This window comes from Pan paniscus, chromosome 10 (assembly GCF_029289425.2).
Source record: "Pan paniscus chromosome 10, NHGRI_mPanPan1-v2.0_pri, whole genome shotgun sequence".
Taxonomy (NCBI): Eukaryota; Metazoa; Chordata; class Mammalia; order Primates; family Hominidae; genus Pan; species Pan paniscus.
Window position 1 is genome coordinate 38,843,608 of NC_073259.2, and position 20,985 is coordinate 38,864,592.

Here is a 20,985-nt window from a genome sequence, read left to right on the forward strand (position 1 = left end):
AAAATTGACCACATAGTTGGAAGTAAAGCACTCCTCAGCAAATGTAAAAGATCAGAAATTATAACAAACTGTGTCTCAGACCACAGTGCAATCAAACTAGAACTCAGGACCAAGAACTCACTCAAAACCGTTCAACTACATGGAAACTGAACAACCTGCTCCTGAGTGACTACTGGGTAAATAACGAAATGAAGGCAGAAATAACAACGTTCTTTGAAACCAATGAGAACAAAGACACAACATACCAGAATCTCTGGGACACATTCAAAGCAGTGTGTAGAGGGAAATTTATAGCACTAAATGCCCACAAGAGAAAGCAGAAAAGATCCAAAATTGACACCCTAACATCACAATTAAAAGAACTAGAGAAGCAAGAGCAAACACATTCAAAAGCTAGCAGAAGGCAAGAGATAACTAAAATCAGAGCAGAACTGAAGGAAATAGAGACACAAAAAACCCTTCAAAAAATTAATGAATCCAGGAGCTGGTTTTTTGAAGAGATCAACAGAATCGATAGACCACTAGCAAGACTAATAAAGAAGACAGGAGAGAAGAATCAAATAGAAACAATAAAAAATGATAAAGGGGATATCACCACCGATCCCACAGAAATACAAACTACCATCAGAGAATACTACAAACACCTCTACGCAAATAAACTAGAAAATCTAGAAGAAATGGATAAATTCCTCAACACATACACCCTCCCAAGACTAAACCAGGAAGAAGTTGAATCTCTGAATAGACCAATAACAGGCTATGAAATTGTGGCAATAATCAATAGCTTACCAACCAAAAAGAGTCCATGACTAGATGGATTCACAGCCGAATTCTACCAGAGGTACAAGGAGGAATTGGTACCATTCCTTCTGAAACTATTCCAATCAATAGAAAAAGAGGGAATCCTCCCTAACTCATTTTATGAGGCCAGCATCATTCTGATACCAAAGCCTGGCAGAGACGCAACCAAAAAAGAGAATTTTAGACCAATATCCTTGATGAACATTGATGCAAAAATCCTCAATAAAATACTGGCAAACCGAATCCAGCAGCACATCAAAAAGCTTATCCACCATGATCAAGTGGGCTTCATCCCTGGGATGCAAGACTGGTTCAACATATGCAAATGAATAAATGTAATCCAGCATATAAACAGAACCAAAGACAAAAACCACATGATTATCTCAATAGATGCAGAAAAGGCCTTTGACAAAATTCAACAACACTTCATGCTAAAAACTCTCAATAAATTAGGTATTGATGGGATGTATCTCAAAATAATAAGAGCTATCTTTGACAAACCCACAGCCAATATCATACTGAATGGGCAAAAACTGGAAGCATTCACTTTGAAAACTGGCACAAGACAGGGATGCCCTCTCTCACCACTCCTATTTAACATAGTGTTGGAAGTTCTGGCCAGGGCAATCAGGCAGGAGAAGGAAATAAAGGGTATTCAATTAGGGAAAGAGGAAGTCAAATTGTCCCTGTTTGCAGATGACATGATTGTATATCTAGAAAACCCCACTGTCTCAGCCCAAAATCTCCTTAAGCTGATAGGCAACTTCAGGAAAGTCTCAGGATACAAAATCAATGTACAAAAATCACAAGCATTCTTATACACCAATAACAGACAAACAGATAGCCAAATCACGAGTGAACTCCCATTCACAATTGCTTCAAAGAGAATAAAATACCTAGGAATCCACCTTACTAGGTACGTGAAGGATCTCTTCAAGGAGAACTACAAACCACTGCTCAATGAAATAAAAGAGGATACAAACAAATGGAAGAACATTCCATGCTCATGGGTAGGAAGAATCAATATAGTGAAAATGGCCATACTGCCAAAGGTAATTCATAGATTCAATGCCATCCCCATCAAGCTACTAATGACTTTCTTCACAGAATTGGAAAAAACTACTTTAAAGTTCATATGGAACCAAAAAAGAGCCCGCATTCCCAAGTCAATCCTAAGCCAAAAGAACAAAGCTGGAGGCATCACGCTACCTGACTTCAAACTATACTACAAGGCTACAGTAACCAAAACAGCATGGTACTCATACCAAAGCAGAGATATAGACAAATGGAACAGAACAGAGCCCTCAGAAATAATACCATACATCTACAACTATCTGATCTTTGACAAACCTGAGAAAAACAAGCAATGGGGAAAGGATTCCCTATTTAATAAATGGTTCTGGGAAATCTGGCTTGCCATATGTAGAAAGCTGAAACTGGATCCCTTCCTTACTCCTTATACAAAAATGAATTCAAGATGGATTAAAGACTTACATGTTAGACCTAAAACCATAAAAACTCTAGAAGAAAACCTAGGCAATACCATTCAGGACATAGGCATGGGCAAGGACTTCATGTCTAAAACACCAAAAGCAATGGCAACAAAAGCCAAAATTGACAAATGGGATCTAATTAAACTAAAGAGCTTCTGCACAGCAAAAGAAACTACCATCAGAGTGAACAGGCAACCCACAAAATGGGAGAAAATTTTTGCAACCTACTCATCTGACAAAGGGCTAATATCCAGAATCTACAATGAACTCAAAGGAATTTACAAGAAAAAAACAAACAACCCCATCAACAAGTGGGTGAAGGATATGAACATACACTTCTCAAAAGAAGACATTTATGCAGCCAAAAAGCACATGAAAAAATCTCATCGTCACTGGCCATCAGAGAAATTCAAATAAAAACCACAGTGAGGTATCATCTCACACCAGTTAGAATGGCGATCATTAAAAAGTCAGGAAACAACAGGTGCTGGAGAGGCTGTGGAGAAATAGGAACACTTTTACACTGTCTGTGGGACTGTGAACTAGTTCAACCATTGTGGAAGTCAGTGTGGTGATTCCTCAGAGATCTAGAACTAGAAATACCATTTGACCCAGCCATCCCATTACTGGGTATATATCCAAAGGATTATAAATCATGCTGCTATAAAGACACATGCACACGTATGTTTATTGTGGCACTATTCACAACAGCAAAGCCTTGGAACCAACCCAAATGTCCAACAACGATAGATTGGATTAAGAAAATGTGGCACATATACACCATGGAATACTATGCAGCCATGAAAAACGAAGAGTTCATGTCCTTTGTAGGGACATGGATGAAACTGGAAACCATCATTCTCAGTAAACTATCGCAAGGACAAAAAACAAACACTGCATGTTCTAACTCACAAGTGGGAACTGAACAATGAGAACACATGGACACAGGAAGGGGAACATCATACTCCGGGACTGTTGTGGGGTGGGGGGAGGGGGGAGGGATAGCATTAGCAGATATACCTAATGCTAAGTGACGAGTTAATGGGTGCAGCACACCAATATGGCACATGTATACATATGTAACAAACCTGCACATTGTGCACATGTACCCTAAAACTTAAAGTATAATAATGATAAAATAATAAAAAAAGAAAAAGACAAAATAAATTATGGGTATGAAAATCAGAAAATGAGTTAATGTTAGAATGATGGGGAGGAACTGTGATTGGGGCAGCAAGAGGGAGTACTGTGGGGTCTAGCAATGCTGTATTTTATGATCTGGATAGTGGTTACATGCAATTATTTAGTTGGTAATGATTCATAGGGCTTTGTACTTATCGTATGTTCCTTCTTTTGTATATATTATAGCTCAATCATGAATTCTTACTAGGCAAGAAACACTCCACCACTATGAGGAGTTATATGCCCAGTAATGTTTAAAGTTCAGGGATTTTTTATGAACGAAATCCTGGCAGTCCTGCAAATGCTTATTCTTAGCCAATGCATCTCCTCCCTCAATACACACCTATATTTTGGGGAGAATTTCATTTAACCCATTTACCAGGAAGAAAAACAATTGAGCTTAGCTTGTAGATAATCTTTGAGTATATGCTTATCTAACCAGAAGTAAGTTAATAACCATGTACATAAAGTTTTCTTTCTGTGGATAATAGTCACTTTTCTTAGCTAACTACTCTGTTGTTTACTTAATTGGGAAAATAATAAAAACAGCCATGCTGATTCTTTAAGATGTTATTTACAAGCTCAAGATATGTACTTTGACAACAATACTGACTTTGACCATGATGCGGGCCTACTTTGTCCGAGAAAGTGACCCATCCTAAGAACTTGTTTTGGCATCATATCTGTAAAGCAAATGGGAAATATTTGTTTCTAAAACAAATTTTATTTTATATAGGGATAGGGGATATGATTTTTCTTCCTGTCATGTTATACCAGTACCAGTATTGATGAACTATCTATATGCTTTTCCACTGGCAACTTATCCCACATGAAACGTTTTTGATTAAGACATGTCTATTTCAGCAAAATAAATAAGGCAATGGCTTGGTGCCACATATATTCACTAGTGTTGTCATATACCATAACATATGGAAAAATTTGTCCTTGCAGAATGATGCATTGTCCTATTGAATATCAAGAGGATGGGTACATTATCTTCAATGTTGCCTTGTAGGAGATATACATAATGTTATGAACAAATAGCCTACGTATGCCCTAAATTTTTCATAGATAATATATGGGTCAGAGAATGAAGAATTAGAAGAAGGTGGCTGTGCTTTTCATGTTTTGCAACAATGACTCACCAACAAGTTTTCAGTTAGTGTGATGGTTAATACTGAGTGTCAACTTGATTGGATTGAAAGATGCAAAGTATTGATCTTGGGTGTGTCTGTGAGGGTCTTGCCAAAGGAGATAAACATGTGAATCAGTGGTCTGGGAAAGGCAGACCCACTGTTAATCTGGGTGGACACCATCTAATCCCCATTAATCTTGGTGGACACCATCTAATCATCTGCCAGTGCGGCCAGAATATAAAGCAGGCAGAGAAACGTGAAAATGCCAGATTGGCTTAGCCTCTCAGCCTACATCTTTCTCCCGTGCTGGATGCTTCCTGCCCTCAAACATCGGATTCTAAGTTCTTCAGCTTTTGTATTGGAGCTCACTTCCTTGCTCCTCAGCTTCCAGATGGCCTATTGTGTGACCTTGTGATCATGTGAGTTAATACTACTTAATAAACTCACCCTCTCTCTCTATAAATATATATCAAATTGATATATACTGTATATTTGATATATATGATATATACGTATATACACACACACACATATGTATATCCTATTAGTTCTGTCCCTCTAGAGAACCTTGACTAATACAGGGTTATCTATTTCTTTGTAACAAATTGCCACAAACCTAGAGGCTTAAAACCATACGCATGTATTATCTCACAATTTCTTTGGGTCGGGAGTTCAGGCATAGCTTAATTGGGTCCTCACAAATGAAGTCTCATCTTAGAGCTCTACTAGGAAAGAATCATTTTTTGGGTTCACATGATTGTTAGCATGATTCACTTCCAGGCTGGTTTTTGAACGGAGAGCTTAAGTCCATTGCTTACCGTAGGCTGGAGGTAACCCTCGGATCCTTGCCACAGGGGATGAGGCCTCTCCAACATGGCCACTTGATTTATCAAAGCAGGAAAGACAAAAAGGCAGTAGGGAACTTTTGCTAGCAAGATGGAGGTTGCAGTTTCTTGTAACCTGGTCATAGAAGTAACATTATATTATCTTTGTTTTACTTTATACGTTCAAAGCAAATCTCTAGTCCAGCCTTCACTAAAGAGGAGGAAATTGTACAAATGTGGAGATGTCAGAAGGCAGGGATCATTGGGGGGCATTTTAGAGTCTGTCTGCAGCAGTTAAATTTTACATTACTGTACTCAGCTGAGTAAATATTTTAATATCTGAAGGAGGAATGTTTTAAACAAAGTAACACTTGTTAATTTTTTTCACTTTTATGTTAGGTTTGGAGTACATGTGCCGGTTTGTTACATAAGTAAATTGTGTGTCATGGAGATTTGGTATATTTCACCACCCAGGTAATCAGCATAGTACCTGATAGGTAGTTTTTCTATCCTCATCCTCCTCCCATCCTCCACCCTCAAGCAGGCTCTGGTGTCTGTTGTTCTCTTCCTTGTGTCCATATGTACTCAGTGTTTAGCTCCCACTTACAAGTGAGAACATGCAGTATTAGGTTTTCTGTTCCCGTGTTAGGTTGCTTAGGATAATAGCTTCCAGCTCTATCCATGTTGCTGCAAAGGACATAATCTCATTGGCTGCATAGTATACTGTGGCTGTATATGTACCACATTTTCTTTATCCAGTCTACTGTTGATGGATATTTAAGTTTCAAAAGAAGATACATATGGCCCCAACAGGCATATGAAAACATGCTCAGCATCACTAATCATCAGAGAAATGCAAACCCAAACCACAATGATACAATTCCCCAGCAGTCAGAATGGCTACTATTAAAAAGTCAAAAGCTAACAGATGTTACTGAGGTTGTAGAGAAAAGGGAACACAACACATTGCTGGGGGGAATATAAATTCGTTCAGCCATTGTGGAAAGCAGTTTGGCAAATCCTCAAAGCACTTAAAAAGGAATTACCATTTGACCCAGACATCCCATTACTCGGTATATATTCAAAGAAATATAAATCATTCTACCATAAAGACACATGCACACATATGTTCATCACAGCACTATTCACAATAGCAAAGATATGGTATCAGACTAACATATGTTGTATGATGACTATTTTGAACATCTAATACCACTATATAAACATGCAAAAGAAAACAATGTGTTAAGCGGGTGACTTAATCTGATTATTAAGTTGAAATATATTTATTCACTACTACAGTAGAGCAGGAGGATATATGGATAAAACACGTGATAAAGATGTACTTAAATCAAGCATAAGCAAGATGAACAAACACTACTATTTCTCAGCAATAAAGGTTTTGGTCACCCAGCTAAGTATAAAAAGCTGAGAAAATGCTAGATGAAGGAAATTGTAATCTGGATAAGTAACATAGGAGGGGAAATATGAATAAAATATATGGACTTGTGATTAGGTGCTAATTTTTATCTTCTTTTACCTTTCTGTTTTATCCAATACTGGATTTGCTTAGGCATATTTTTGATGATTAGTTTCATCTGAAGTTTGCATAAAATTAAAATAGGATCATGAGAAAACCAGAGAAAGATTGAGCAGCATCTAAAGAGCATGAAATTTGGCCAGGTGCAGTGGCTCATGCCTGCAATCCCAGCACTTTGGGAGGCCAAGGTGTGGGGATCACTTTAGGTCAGGAGTTCGAGACCAGCCTGGCCAACATGGCAAAACCCTGTCTCTACTAAAAATACAAAAATTAGCCATGCATGGTGGCGGGTGCCTGTAATGCCAGCTACTCGGGAAGCTGAGGCAGGAGAATCACTTGAACCCAGGAGGCGGAGGTTTCAGTGAGCTGAGATCGTGCCATTGCACTCCAGCCTGGGTGACAAGAGTGAAACTCTGTCTCAAAAAATGAAACAAAACAAAACAAAACAAACAAAAAAGATCATGAAATTTGCATGGGCTGGATGAAATGTTTGGTAATTAAATTTTATCCCTTGGGGTAAAGACAAATGGATTCTTAAGCCTTCTCTGTCTTTCTGTCTCTGTCTCTTGTCTCTCTCTGTCTCATACACACACACACCCCCACATACCCACCAGCCGAAATATTCATTTGTGTTTGTACATACAAAATGAATGTACAAAAGCATACATTATTTATTTTCATTAGCTTCACAAAGTTGATGAAGCATACATTTTAAATATACATTTTGAATGTCCTTCTGTTACAGTCTCACCAATGCACCACAATTTAATAGTCTCTCCTGTGAGGTATTACCCGGAGTTCTTCGTCTCATGTCCAAGATGATTAAGGAGCACAGACACAAGGGTCAGGTTGGAGGAAAAGTTTAATAAGTGAAAGAAGAAAGCTCTGCACAGTGGTGAGGGGAGTCTGAGTGGATTTCCATTTTTACGGTTGAGTTCAGAAGCTTTTATAAGAAACTCCTCTCATCTCTGTAGCAGTTCAAGTAACTTCTCTTATCAGTAAAGCTGTCTGTGCAGCTCACTTTATCTTATGCAGCTGTGGGTACGTCTCTAGGCAAGCACAAAGCGCAGCTTTTTTTGTTTGTGTAAGTGTGGGTTTGTTTTAGGTAAGCCTGCCTCCTCCCTGTGCAAGAGCCCACAGAGCCCACTGTGTACCTGTCTGAAAAGAGAAGGAAACTTTTTCCTGGGAGCTTGTTAATCATACAAAGAACGAAGGGCTTGTATGCTGGACTTTGCCTGCCTGTCTGCCTATCTGTGGCTTATTTGTGCAGCTGTAGTCTGAATTTTCGCCAGGCTGATGTATTTTTGCCTGTAGCTGTAATTTTTCAGGCAGGCAGCTTCTCTAAGGACTGGTCTCTTAGTTGTTTACCCAAGTAATTTTTCCTTTCCTTCTCCCTCACTTTTACTACCTGCAAAACCCAGGGCATAGGTATGTGGTTTTAGATGAGCTAATTGGATTCTTAAAACTGGTACTTCAAATCTTAGTGAGTGATATAAAAATGAAGGAAGGTGAGATTAGATATTGTATTAGGCTGTTCTCACCTTGCTATAAAGAAATACCTGTGACTGGGTAATTTATAAAGAAAAGAGGTTTAATTGGCTCACTTTTCTGCAGGCTGTATAGGAAGCATAGCACTGGCATCTATTTGGCTTCTGAGGAGGCCTCAGGAAACTTACAATCATAGCAGAAGGCCAAGGGGGAGCAGACATGTCACATGGCCAGGGCAGGAGCAAGAGAGAGCAAGGGGGGAGGCGCTATACACTTTTAAATGACCAGATCTCACGAGAACTTACTATCATGAGGAAAGCACCAAGGGGTGGTGTTAACGTATTCATGAGAAATCTGTCCCCATGATCCAATCACCTCCGATCAGGCCTCATCTCCAACATTGAGGAATACATTTTGACATGAGATTTGGGTGAGGACACAGATCTGAACCATGTCATGTATTCCTACAGGCTTGCCAACATCTGGCTCAATGGCAACAGCTTCAAATGAAAGTTGTTTTTAGCAGATGAGAACTCTCGAGAGTATCTGTAGTCTTTGGGAAAGACCCTTCCTACTGCTCATCTCATCTCTGCTCATGATCACATTCTAGGCTTGCTTAATTAAATTTATCAGAGCATTTACATTTTGCAGTAAATTTCTTTTCTGCTTACCTTATTCTGGGCCAGTTTCTATATGCTACCCTTTGCTGCAGAGCAAACCATTTTAAAACTTAGTGGTTTAAACAGCCTTTTTTTTTTTTTTTGCTTATAATTCTGTGAATTGTCAATTTGGTCAGGGTTCTGCTGATGTAGTTCCTCTCTACTCCAAGGGATGCTGGCTTGGCTCAGTCAGGTATTACCAATTATTTAGTAAGTCAACTGAGGACAGATCTGTTTTGTGCAGTCCTACTCACATGTCTGGTGGTTGGTGTTGGCTCTGGATAGGCCACACATATTTCCAGCAGGTGAGCCCTAGCACCTTCACATAATAATTGTGTTCCAAAAGCAGAAAGACGGAAGGCAAGCTCAAATGTACAAGCATTTTCCACCTCTCCTTGTATCATTTTGCAAATGATACAGCAAGGGAACCATGACTCCCTAGTCCATTAATGAAACGATCTGTTATGACTTCTATTGTTAGTAACCCTAGGAAAACCCAAAGTGCTGTGGAGGCATGTAGGGTGACAAAGCTTTTGATTCAGCTAGAAATGTTTGGTTGCACGTATGAGACACCTATTTTCAACTTGTTAGAGATAATAGACTCTGTTGATTGATGTGAGACAGAAAGTCTGATGGTAGGGCTGGTCTTGGTACACTATGATTCAGAAATTCGTGTCACTTCTTTTTTTCTGGTTCCACCTCCCTAAGAATTTCTAGGTTCTACTCTTCTCAGTATGACTTTTTATCCTCATGCTGGCTCCCTTTATAGTAGCAATACTTGTGACAGCAGTTCTGCATATAATATCCTTATATAACATCAGTGAGAAGAAAGAAAGTAGTCTGGTCCCTAGGGTTTTCAGGAAAAATTAAGATCTGCTTGTTTTCGTAGGGTCATTTTCAAGGCACTACGGTAGCTAGACAAACAGAACATGCTATGTGAATAATCCTAGACTACATCATTTACTCTTGTAGTCAACTATAAGATAAACATGTTTTTTTGCTTGTCTATTTGTTTTGCCTTATATGGTTTATTATGAGAAAGGAGAAAAGGTGCTGAGCAGAATAAAACGAAAACTGAAACTAAAACAATGCATGTTTATTACAATATGTATATTTTTGATAGCCTAGTTTCCACAAGCATGCTTCTTCCTCTACATATGCTTTTTAAACATCTTTAATATTATATTTAAAATAAATTGAGATACAATTTATGTATCATAACATTTATCCTTTGAAATTGTACACGTTTTAGTATACAAGCTTTTGAAAATGCTCAAGGGTGCATAGAACATAATAAATAATTCTCAAAAGGCAAACCCAAAGTGCATTTTCCTTTAAGTCCAGGAATATTGGATAATGTTGAATTACTTTTATTAGTTGTAGGTGCATCTTTCCTCAGATATGGAAGTTATTATTAAATAACGTTGGCCACATCCAACACACCCAGTATACCATGGTAGAGAGAGAAGGTGATAATGAAAATGACTTCATTTCATTTCATTATTCCACGTTTGGAATAATAAGGAAAATAATGTATAGCAGTTACTAGTCTATAAATTGTGTCATGTTCTAATTGGAAGGCATAGCAAGAATTAATTGCCCAACTGGAGTGAATCAATTGGTGGCCAGTCCAGGTTCCTGTGGTTTTGAAATTTGGGAAATAGTCTTCATCTTGTCAGAGTGCACATACTTGAAATGGGCACTAAAGCTTTCCACCACAGGGATTTGTACAAAACTAACAGTTCACTTCTTGCTGAAAATGGGAGTGTATGTCTCTTGAGATTTTCTGAGGAGCTAAGCAATCATAAGCTGTTGGACAGACTTGGTGTTTCTTTGGCATTGGAGGAGCTTAAATTATTGGTATTTTGCAAAAGCTCAATACGTGCAACCATGAAAAGCTTTGTATTAGGTAATGTCACACAGTAAAAATAATAAGCATTATTTTAAAAATTAAGTTTGTGCAAAGCAATTCTAATAAAAATACTAGCACAGGTAAAATCTATGTTAAATTTTTAATAAATAAACACTATAGTAAATATGGGACTTTACCTTAAAAGGTAGTTGAATGTAAGGGTTGGTAGGAAAGGGCTGAAGATGCTGAGTTGTGGCGATAAGGGTAGTTTCAAGACAACATATGCCAAAATGAGCCAAGAGGAAGAATTCTGGATGAATCAGTCTGGTTTCACGATGTTATAATGCTCTATGGTTTCCTGCATTCTTCTCTGATAGTGCTCTTTGCTATTACTTGACAGCACAAAATATTACATGCTGGGAAAAAATGATAAATAAACTAAAGACTCCCATGTTATCTTGACAATATATCCCCATTCACTTATCATTTATGAGCCAAGTCATTACAGAAGCAAAGCTGAAGATATTTTCAAGTCAGATTCAGAAATGAATCTGAGGACTTGTGATATGACATCCAGCTCTTTTCCAGTGCTTTATTCAAACCTCTCATTAGTAACTGTCTTAGACTTGATCATGAACTGGAGACAATTCAAAGCAGTGGCCAGGTGTAGGGAAGCACCTTTAATCTGCCTTGTGTCTCCAGAATGGATCCCTCCTACTCTGTTGTAAACTGGAGTCAATCTTTACTAGTTGTAGCAGGGGATGCATCATGAAAATTATTTACTGTGGTACAGTGCCCGAGTAATAAAACCTATTGTTGAGTCCCATATCCCATATTATTTCTTACTAGAGTTCTTTATTCTAGACTTGCTTTCATTAACTTTAACTTGCAATATACAAAATTGACTTTTTCAAGCTTGCAAGGCTGCAGATTACTGATTTACAGGAATTCTGAGAAATAATTTAGTATCTTTTCTTTTTTCTGTGTGAGTCAGTTTCAAGTAAGCTTTATTTTTCTCTATTATATGACCATTTTGATGGCTATAGAAAGCTACTTAGAGTCAACCACCCTAAAATTTTTCCACTGTGTCCCCTAATCCTGTAGTTTTGCTAGACACAAATCCTGCATTCTCAACACAAGCCTGGTGGCAGTTTAACCAATTTGTTCACTACAGTATAAGAAATTTTTCCTTTCTTACATTGGTTTGTACAATTACAATTTTTAGATCTGTCACCTCTTTCTGCTACTCTTGGTAGCAATTTCTCATGAATAAGTATCTTTTACTGGCAAGTTACCAAAAAAACCTATGTTGGTGTAAGAAATACATCAATATACATACAAATACTCCAAATAAATTATTGACTGAGTTCATATAACTTGTGGAATTAACCTTTCTCATAGTTTGATCCAGAGGTCCATGAGGCAATAAGGGTACTGTTTCCATCTCTGTGTGACTCACTGAGCTATGTGCTCTAACCTTATCTGTGTGCTGGCCTGGTACTCAGGGTAGTTCCTTCTCTGATAGAAACTGTAACCATAGCAGTGTTAGACGTTACTTTTTCACACCATATCGGAGAAAGAATGTACAATGTATCCGACTTCCAGAAGAAGTCTTGATTAACTCTGATTGGCCTGATTTAGATCACAACCCTGAATTAAAAACACTGTGGATTGGTTAATAGAATGCAATAATTAACTTTTGGGGGGTTTTGAGGTTCTCCACTGAAATTAGGAATGGAAACAACTTTCCTGAAACATTCAATTTGATAAAGTTGTTCAATGGGTGTTTTACCTTCAACCCCAAAGATTAATGTAGGCTGAGAAACAAAGCAAGAGGCATTTGTCAAATATTACCAATAGAAACAAATGACATGGGCTTAGAGAACAGGTGAATATTCTTGAATTTTACATCACTCACTATTATCCCAAGATGAATGGTGTAAACTGTACAGTGTGTTTTTACATTTCATTTCTATTTACACAGAATAATTTATTCACATATTCAAACTTTCGTACAGGCAATTATTCATTAGTTCATTCATTTATCAAATATGTTCTGTGCATTGTGCAGCAAGATTATTGTATTTGGTGCTCGTGGTGTGGGAAAGGGATGACTAAAACGTGTATTATCTATCTTTATGCATTTATGATCAACATAGGATTTTATTTTTCCTAAATGGCATAATGATGTATGTATTATCTTGCAAATAGTTTAAAAACAATTTTTTTTTTTTTTGAGTCGCAGTCTCGCTCTGTCGCCCAGGCTGGAGTGCAGTGGCATCATCTCGGCTCACTGCAAGCTCTGCCTCCTGGGTTCATGCCATTCTCCTCCCTCAGCCTCCCCAGTAGCTGGGACTACAGGTGCCCACCACCTCGCCCAGCTAATTTTTTGTATTTTTAGTAGAGACGGGGTTTCACCATGTTAGCCAGGATGGTCTTGATCTCCTGACCTCGTGATCGGCCCGCCTCGGCCTCCCAAAGTGCTGGGATTATAGGCGTGAGCCACCGCGCCCAGCCAGTTTTTAAAATTTTTAATATCCTTCCATTATAAGATCAAGTTCTATATCATTTGATAAGTACTACATCTTATGCTGTAATTCCCTAATTGACTTACACATTGCCAAGTGATGTTCATTTGGTTATTTTCAATCTTTTACTATTACAAAATGACTGCAATGAGTATAATAATTGGCAAGTAGATTCTGGCATAAATCCCTAGATGTTGATTTCTAGATGAAATCTTATATGTACTGTTAGTAAATATAAATTCCAATGTTTTCAAGTAAATTGTGCATTAAGGTGTATGTTTTACTTTAAGTGTTAGCATACTGGCTAATATTGAACATACGAAAAATTTAGTTTGTGCAAATATGATGGGTGAAATGTATATCATGACTTTAATGTTTAAATCTGTGGCTAATAGTGAAGTTGTGCATCCCTTCCTATTGCTATAGGTAATTTTATTTTTTAGTAAAATAAATATCTAATATTTTCTTGGTATTTATAGTAAATTTGTTGCCTGTTTTGATTCATAGAAACTTCCTACATGTTTATTATATTAAGCCTTTCATGTTAACTGTACCATAAAGCTATTCTTTTACTTATGTTTTCTCTTTAATATTTTTCCTTAAATTTTCTCTTTTTGCTGTAGATATTTTAAAGTTTCTTACTTAAATCTGACTTTTTTTCAGCGAGGGAAGGAATTTGTATCTTGATTAAGAGTGAATTCTCATAGACCAGGTGCAGTGGCTCACGCCTGTAATCCCAGCACCTTTGGGAGGCCGAGGTGGGTGGATCACTTGAGACCAGGAGTTTGAGATTAGCCTGGCCAACATGGTGCAACCCTGTCTATACTAAAAATACAAAAATTAGCTGGGCGTGGTGGCGCATGCTCTTAGTTCCAGTTACTTGGGAGGCTGAGTCATGAGAATTGCTTGAACCTGGAATTTGGAGGTTGCAGTGAGCCAAGATGGCGCCATCGCACTCCAGCCTGGACAACAGAGTGGGAATCTGTCTCCAGGGGGGGAGAAAAAAAAAAAGAATGACTTCTCATAGAAGTTGGGAAAAAAATAACTTCACACCCATATTTTAAAATTATCAGAGAAAATCAACTGGAAAGAAGGAAAAAAGAGTGGTTTAATCCGGTTAAGGATTAAAAGTGATATATTTTGTCTATCATAGAATATTATTCAATAATTAATTTCTCAGTACATAAATTAATAAAAAATTAATGATTAAATGGCTATGCAGTCAACTTGATTGCTCTATAGACTAAGAATTTACAAAGTTGGTTATTGGCTTTATGAAAAATATGAAGCAGATCTTTTATACTGATTTATCAACTTAGGTACACTTTACTTTTTTAAAAGAAATGCAATTTTTTTGAGTGAGTCATGAAAGCCTTGTTTAACTTGCTCATTCCTAAGAGTATATATGAAAGAATTCAACATAGGTGATATGGATGAAATAAGCACTGACACACCTTTATTAATGTTTACCTCTTCTTTTGCAGATGGCTTGATATAGATGAAGATGCAGCTGCCATAAGTGATGGAAACCACAGTAATATGTGAAGAACAGGTAGAAAAGGCTTTTTTCTTTTGTTGAACAGAAGGGAATTTTAGAATTGTTCTTATGATATATGTGTAGGACAGAACTACACATACAAGAGTGATAATAAAGGTTAATACAGAAGAGGCTACAACCATCTGCTCAATTAATGATGTGTCTGAGCATGGTATTTTCAGAATAGGCAATGCATCACAGCCAAAATGATTGATGACATTAGAGTCACAGAATTCTAGATGAAAACCTAAGCTAGGTGGTGGGAGGATAATCATAAGTGCTGCCATCCAACAACAAATAACCATTGTTTTGCACACTTTGTTGCTCATGATTGCCATATAATGCAAGGGTTTGCAGATGGCCACATAGCGATCATATGACATGGTAGCCAAAAGAAAAAATTCAGTTACCCCAAAGAGGTCTGCAAAAAATAGCTGAATGACACATGCATTATACGTTATTATTTTGTTCCCAGTTGAGATACTGTATAAGAATCTTGGAACACAGGTAGCTGTAAATGAGATTTCTAAGAAAGATAAATTTTGGAGAAAAAAATACATGGGTGTTTTCAGGTGGGGATCCAACAAGGTGAGGGTGATGATGGTCAGGTTCCCTGTTACACTCAACATGTAGGTGATAAATAGAAACATGAAAAGCAGAACCTGCAGCTGAGGATCTTCTGTCAGTCCCAGAAGGATGAATGTTGTTATTGCTGTGTGGTTTCTCATTACCGACTTCTGCATTTTTCCAAAACTACATGTAAATGTCAGAGAAATTTGAACTGCAGCATTCAATAAAAAAAAGCAGCTAATGATGAACACTCTCATGCATGTTTCATTTATCCAACATCATAGGTTTTACTTGTTGATCTGCAGAAGTTTATAGTGAGAATATAAATAACATATATGTACATGTTTTAGTACGTTGAGCCCCCTTGATCTATTTATACAAAATGGCCAAATAAGATTATTTTATAAATTTTAGTCAACGAACTATAGAATAACTTTTCCTTATTAATCTTCTATAGTAATTAATTTATAGTGTATTAAACATTTTAACTCATTCTGAGTTGTGCCTTTTTATTGGATTGCATTATTTTTTGAAATATGACTGTTTTTTATGCTGCCAAATGTTTTTCTGCAACTCATAAGCTACATTAAAATAATTCGCTTTAGTTTCATCTCTGTTTTAAAATTTGGGAATTGTAAAACCCTAAAATAAAACGTACATCAGGTTCCAAACAAAACATTTCAATTCCCTCTAAGATGTATGTTTATTTGCTTTTTGACTGCTTTTTAATTGTTGGTTATTCATTTTAAGAGAAAACCATCTTTTGACCCTAAGGCATCCACGTTTATAATTTTACTTATCTCTTCTAAGTTTCATTATCTAAATCTTATATCTACTCCCTGGATAATGCTGTGTAGTATAATCTGATTATTTTTCAGTGCCCTTTTATCACAGTGCAAGACAGTTTTGATTATAATAAACGAACTGCTGAAAAATATAAAAACTATGTCTTCCTGTGTTCAGTTAGCTACTCAGATTAGAACAAGTTATACAACATGGATAAAAGTCAAGACAAAAATTGCTGAATATCCTCGCCATGACACAATATTCTCTCCTTTTTCATTTCCTTCAGATCTACATTCTTTGACTCTATTTCCACAGTACGCATTCGTTTCTCAATCTGTTACTCTCTTATTTTTCACCTCACCAGATTTTTAAAAGTGCTTAATCAGTTAACTTCCTGTGACTTAACCCAGTATAATCATAATATGACAAACACAAATCTCTTGCTATGCTTCAGGCAAATCTCTTGCTATGCTTCAGGCACTCTTTTAAGTATATTACATATATAATTAATATAATCCTTAGGACAACCTGTGAAGTAGGGAGGTATATTATCTCCACTTAAAAAATGAAAAAGCTGATCGACAAAGAGGTAAAGTATGTGGCCCTCGTTTCAGGATAGTAAGTGGCTAGAGAAACCCCAGAGTCCCAGTTCTTTAATCACTGCACTGTGTTTGTGGTGAACATTTTACCTGAATGTTTTAATTTCATGAAGATAATATTCTGTCTATTGGTAATTGAAACAAAGCTGGGGTTACTACATAATTTATTATCTAAACCAAGATACTTGAGAAGCAAAGCAGGGGCAGTTAATAATTACGTTGATACAACTGGTGTAAACAGGGCTATCAAGAGCAAAAACTAAATGTGTGCCATTCTCTATACAAATACTTACTCCTCGATTCAGGTGTAATATTAGGGCTAACAGGGATTAAAATTTGCCAAAGGGCAACTGGCTAATTTTCCCCATCTTATTCTTTATTTCTTTTAGTATATTGATCCCTCAATGTTTCCTCAATATTTCTTTCAGTGAAATAATAAGACTGAAGACTAGGGACTCTGTTATTCTGGGCTAAGTTCAATAGCTAGGTAGAAGTTGCTGTTATGTATTCTCAATCATATTGTTAGATATTCACAGGTTTCTAATTTGTAAGTAATGTCTTAAGAGCTTCAAATTTTCTTACCTTTATTAAATGCAAGAGAGATATAAAATAAGGCATTTTCTTATGGTTTTAGAACATTTCACTCAGAAAGCCCTAATGCATCTACTACAAGAGCTTTAAACAATCAGTATTTTTCTCTTTTTTGTCTAATCAAGTAAGCACTGTCTTCTGCTAGTATACACCCAATATACTGAGCAAAATCTCCATGGTAGAGGAACACCATCACAGGGCAGACATCTTAATCTAGGCTCAGGGTAGATAAAGCTTGCTAGGAAGCTAATGCCCTTTTGAGGGAACATTATAATCAGAAGATGACTCTGTAACTCACACTTAGAACCTCTGTCCTGTTTTCTTCTTTTTCACTATTTCAATTTACCATTCAGTAGTTCTCTTGGTATTGGATTCAGCTTTGTTTGGGTCTTAAGACTATCTTTCATTTTTGATATTTTGCTTTCCCTGAATCCAGTCTTGCATAAATATTAAATATTTAACAATATCATCATATTCGTATTGACTCAATACTGCTTTGCATATTTAATTTCCAGAAAGTATTTCAATTTGGCAAGAGATCAGAAATTCATAATAAGATCTCATGTAATATTTCAGTCTGCTGCTATTATGCACACTGTGCACTTGAATTTATATATTTTTTTGCATACCTGTGTGTGTGTGGCAGGGGGGAGTTTTATTTCTGAATATTTCCCGCCCAGAATTGATAATGATTTCTAGGCTCATCATTCTAGAAAAAAAAAAGGCATTTCATAAATGATTGTAGGATCTTTCCATCAAATGCTAACATAAGTATTCAACATATTGATTATTTAAGCCTAACACTTTACTTAAAGAGAGAAATATATCATTACACTTCCCACTCACCTCTCTCTTCCTGCCAGTATATATGCAACTGTACACTGAAATACACTGAAAATAACTTAAAGTAACAAACGTGTTCACACTTACCCTTTAAGCAGTAAGTTATTTCATGAAATCTGTTGACAGTTTATTTGCAGAAGCTCACGGTAAGAGAGGCTGAACAGGAATACGACTGTGGAGTCATGTGAATGCTAAGTTTTCTCAGGAACCAGAAAAGGCCCTGGAAGTGCCCAGGGCCCTTTTTCACAGATTTTTTTTTCCCCTGAAAGGGCTTCTGCCATTTTAATCTAAGAAGCCATGTTTTTGTTCTCTCGTTATCTAAAATAAAGAAATACCTGGTGTAAAGTGCTGGGGATACCATGAGCTATTGGATGATAAAGGATAGTTGATCTTCTGAACTTATCAGTCAGAAAAACATGTTTGGCCTTAAATATTCATTTATAAAAGAAGTCAAGAGTCAACAAACGATAGAGTCTTTGGATCCCAGGTTTAAAAGTCACTAAGGAATCTTTATTGTAATCACTTTTGGCAATCAACCTCATACAGGCAACAATGGGGACAGAGTCCCTGGGGACAAAAAAATGCAACATGAGACATACTGTGATCAGACTGGACAATATAAGTCAAATAATAAGGTGTTTGTTTTTTTCCTTGTATTGTCTAAGGCAATAAAACTGGTATCGGAACACTTGGATATCGTGAAAAATATGAAGATTCAAAAAAGACACATAGATAACCGTTCAAATATTAGCACATAAGTAAACCTGTAAAAACAGTTGTAATCTACTATTTTTGTTTATTATAGCTGTTTTTAATGATCATGTTTAGTGACTGAATTTATATATTTTAAATCTCAATTTGATAATAAGTACCACCAGTTTGGAAACTTAAATTGTTTACATTTCTTCTTCGTAATGAAAATACTGCCCTGAAGTTTTTATATAATTATCTTTGCACACATAACTGTTTATATACCAGAGCATTCTCATAGGAGAAATTCTTAATTGTAGGTAGAAAATTTTTGCATTTGTATTTACACATTAATATTCCTCCTTCTTAGTAAAACATACAAATATTTTCTCTGTTTTATTTAATCAATATATGTCCTGAGGACCATGCTACAACAGTGTATATCTCTCATCCCTTCTACAGCTGCAGTGTATAGCTATAGTACAGTTTATTCAAATTCTTAAAGACATTTATCCAATTCTTAAGATATTGGAAATGAAAAATGCAGCCCTACTGTTGCAGACTGTCTGGTTGGTAAGAGAAATGGGGATTTCAGGAATCTCAGGCCTCAAAATATGCAGAGAACAACCTATTCCTTGATAAGGGCTAAGTTTTTCATCAGTAATACAGTCCACTTCCCACAACTGTATTCTTTCTAAACTGCTGTAATAATTTATGGTTGAAACGAAAGTGTCCATATGTATAGGTTCTGTCCAATTTCCTATTACAGACTTCCTTTAAATAAAGCTTGTTTGTTAAGTAAGATCAGTATAGAAGTTTAGCCTGGGAAATGACCCAAACCTAGCTATCTGAAGGTAGAGTTATCCATTCAACACCATTGTAAAATGTCTGTATATCAGTAGATACCTATTGGGTAGAAACCTGTAATATGAATTAAATGTTGAATGTCTACAAGCACTTCCAGAAAGTGAAAGCTTATTTGGAAGACACTAGAGGAATTATACTGTTGGTTATAACTATGTAACTTATACTTGTTTCTAAGGACAATAATATATTTGAATTGTTTTGAGCTGTTAATCTGTTAGTTTGGAACTGTCAACCCAGGATGAATGTCACCCATGCTCTGTCACCCAGGCTGGGTGGCATGTGCTTGGGTTCAGTGGTGTGATCTCAGCTCACTGCCACCTCTGCCTCCCAAGGTTCAAGTGATTCGCCTGTCTCAGCCTCCTGAGTAGTTGGGATTACAGGCACATGCTGCCACGCCCGGCTGATTTTTGTATTTTAGTAGACACGGGGTTTCACTGTGTTGCCCAGGCTGGTCTCAAACTCCTGACCTCAGGTGATCTGCCCACCTCGGCCTCCCACAGTACTAGGATTACAGGCATGAGCCACTGCACCTGGCCTAAAAAGACTTCTTTTTGTGGGTATTTTAATGGTGTCTCTGATGGAAGTCTGGCTGCATTATCATCCAGGCCCTCTATGATAGTTATCTTTTAGATTTCTTGTATAATACTGTGAATGAACTCTAGTTACATGAGTTATTTTTTTTTTATCTCTCTCTTCAAAAAGTGCCTGACAAATGAATGCTAATCTCTCTATTATGGACAAGCAAAGTTTATAGCAATAAGAATCTAACGGTGTGATTATGTGTTGCAAATGTGGGATCACCTATCTGCATATAAAGAACACAATGGTTGAGTTATTATTCTTTAGAATCTAAGCACTTATTCCTGGTAATCATACTGATTACTTTCTAACAAGTCTAAAATATTTCTAAATCAATTACCATAAAGAATACAAATATTTCAGACTGGTCTTCAAGCAATTCTATAATTTGTTTCTGGCTAAGTACATGTACATATCCTG

General features: G+C 36.8%; 1 protein-coding gene across 1 annotated transcript; it reads right to left on the bottom strand.

Moving 5' to 3' along the window:
- Positions 1 to 14,829: 14,829 nt before the first annotated feature.
- On the bottom strand, positions 14,830 to 15,768 carry LOC100991104 (olfactory receptor 6C68). Its single transcript, XM_003807551.4, has one exon. The coding sequence runs from the start codon at positions 15,766 to 15,768 to the stop codon at positions 14,830 to 14,832; it is 939 nt and encodes a 312-aa protein (XP_003807599.3).
- Positions 15,769 to 20,985: the final 5,217 nt, after the last annotated feature.

Bases quoted from the DNA above. Each gene is read 5' to 3' on its own strand.
- LOC100991104 (XM_003807551.4), bottom strand. From the start codon at position 15,768: ATGAGAAACCACACAGCAATAACAACATTCATCCTTCTGGGACTGACA.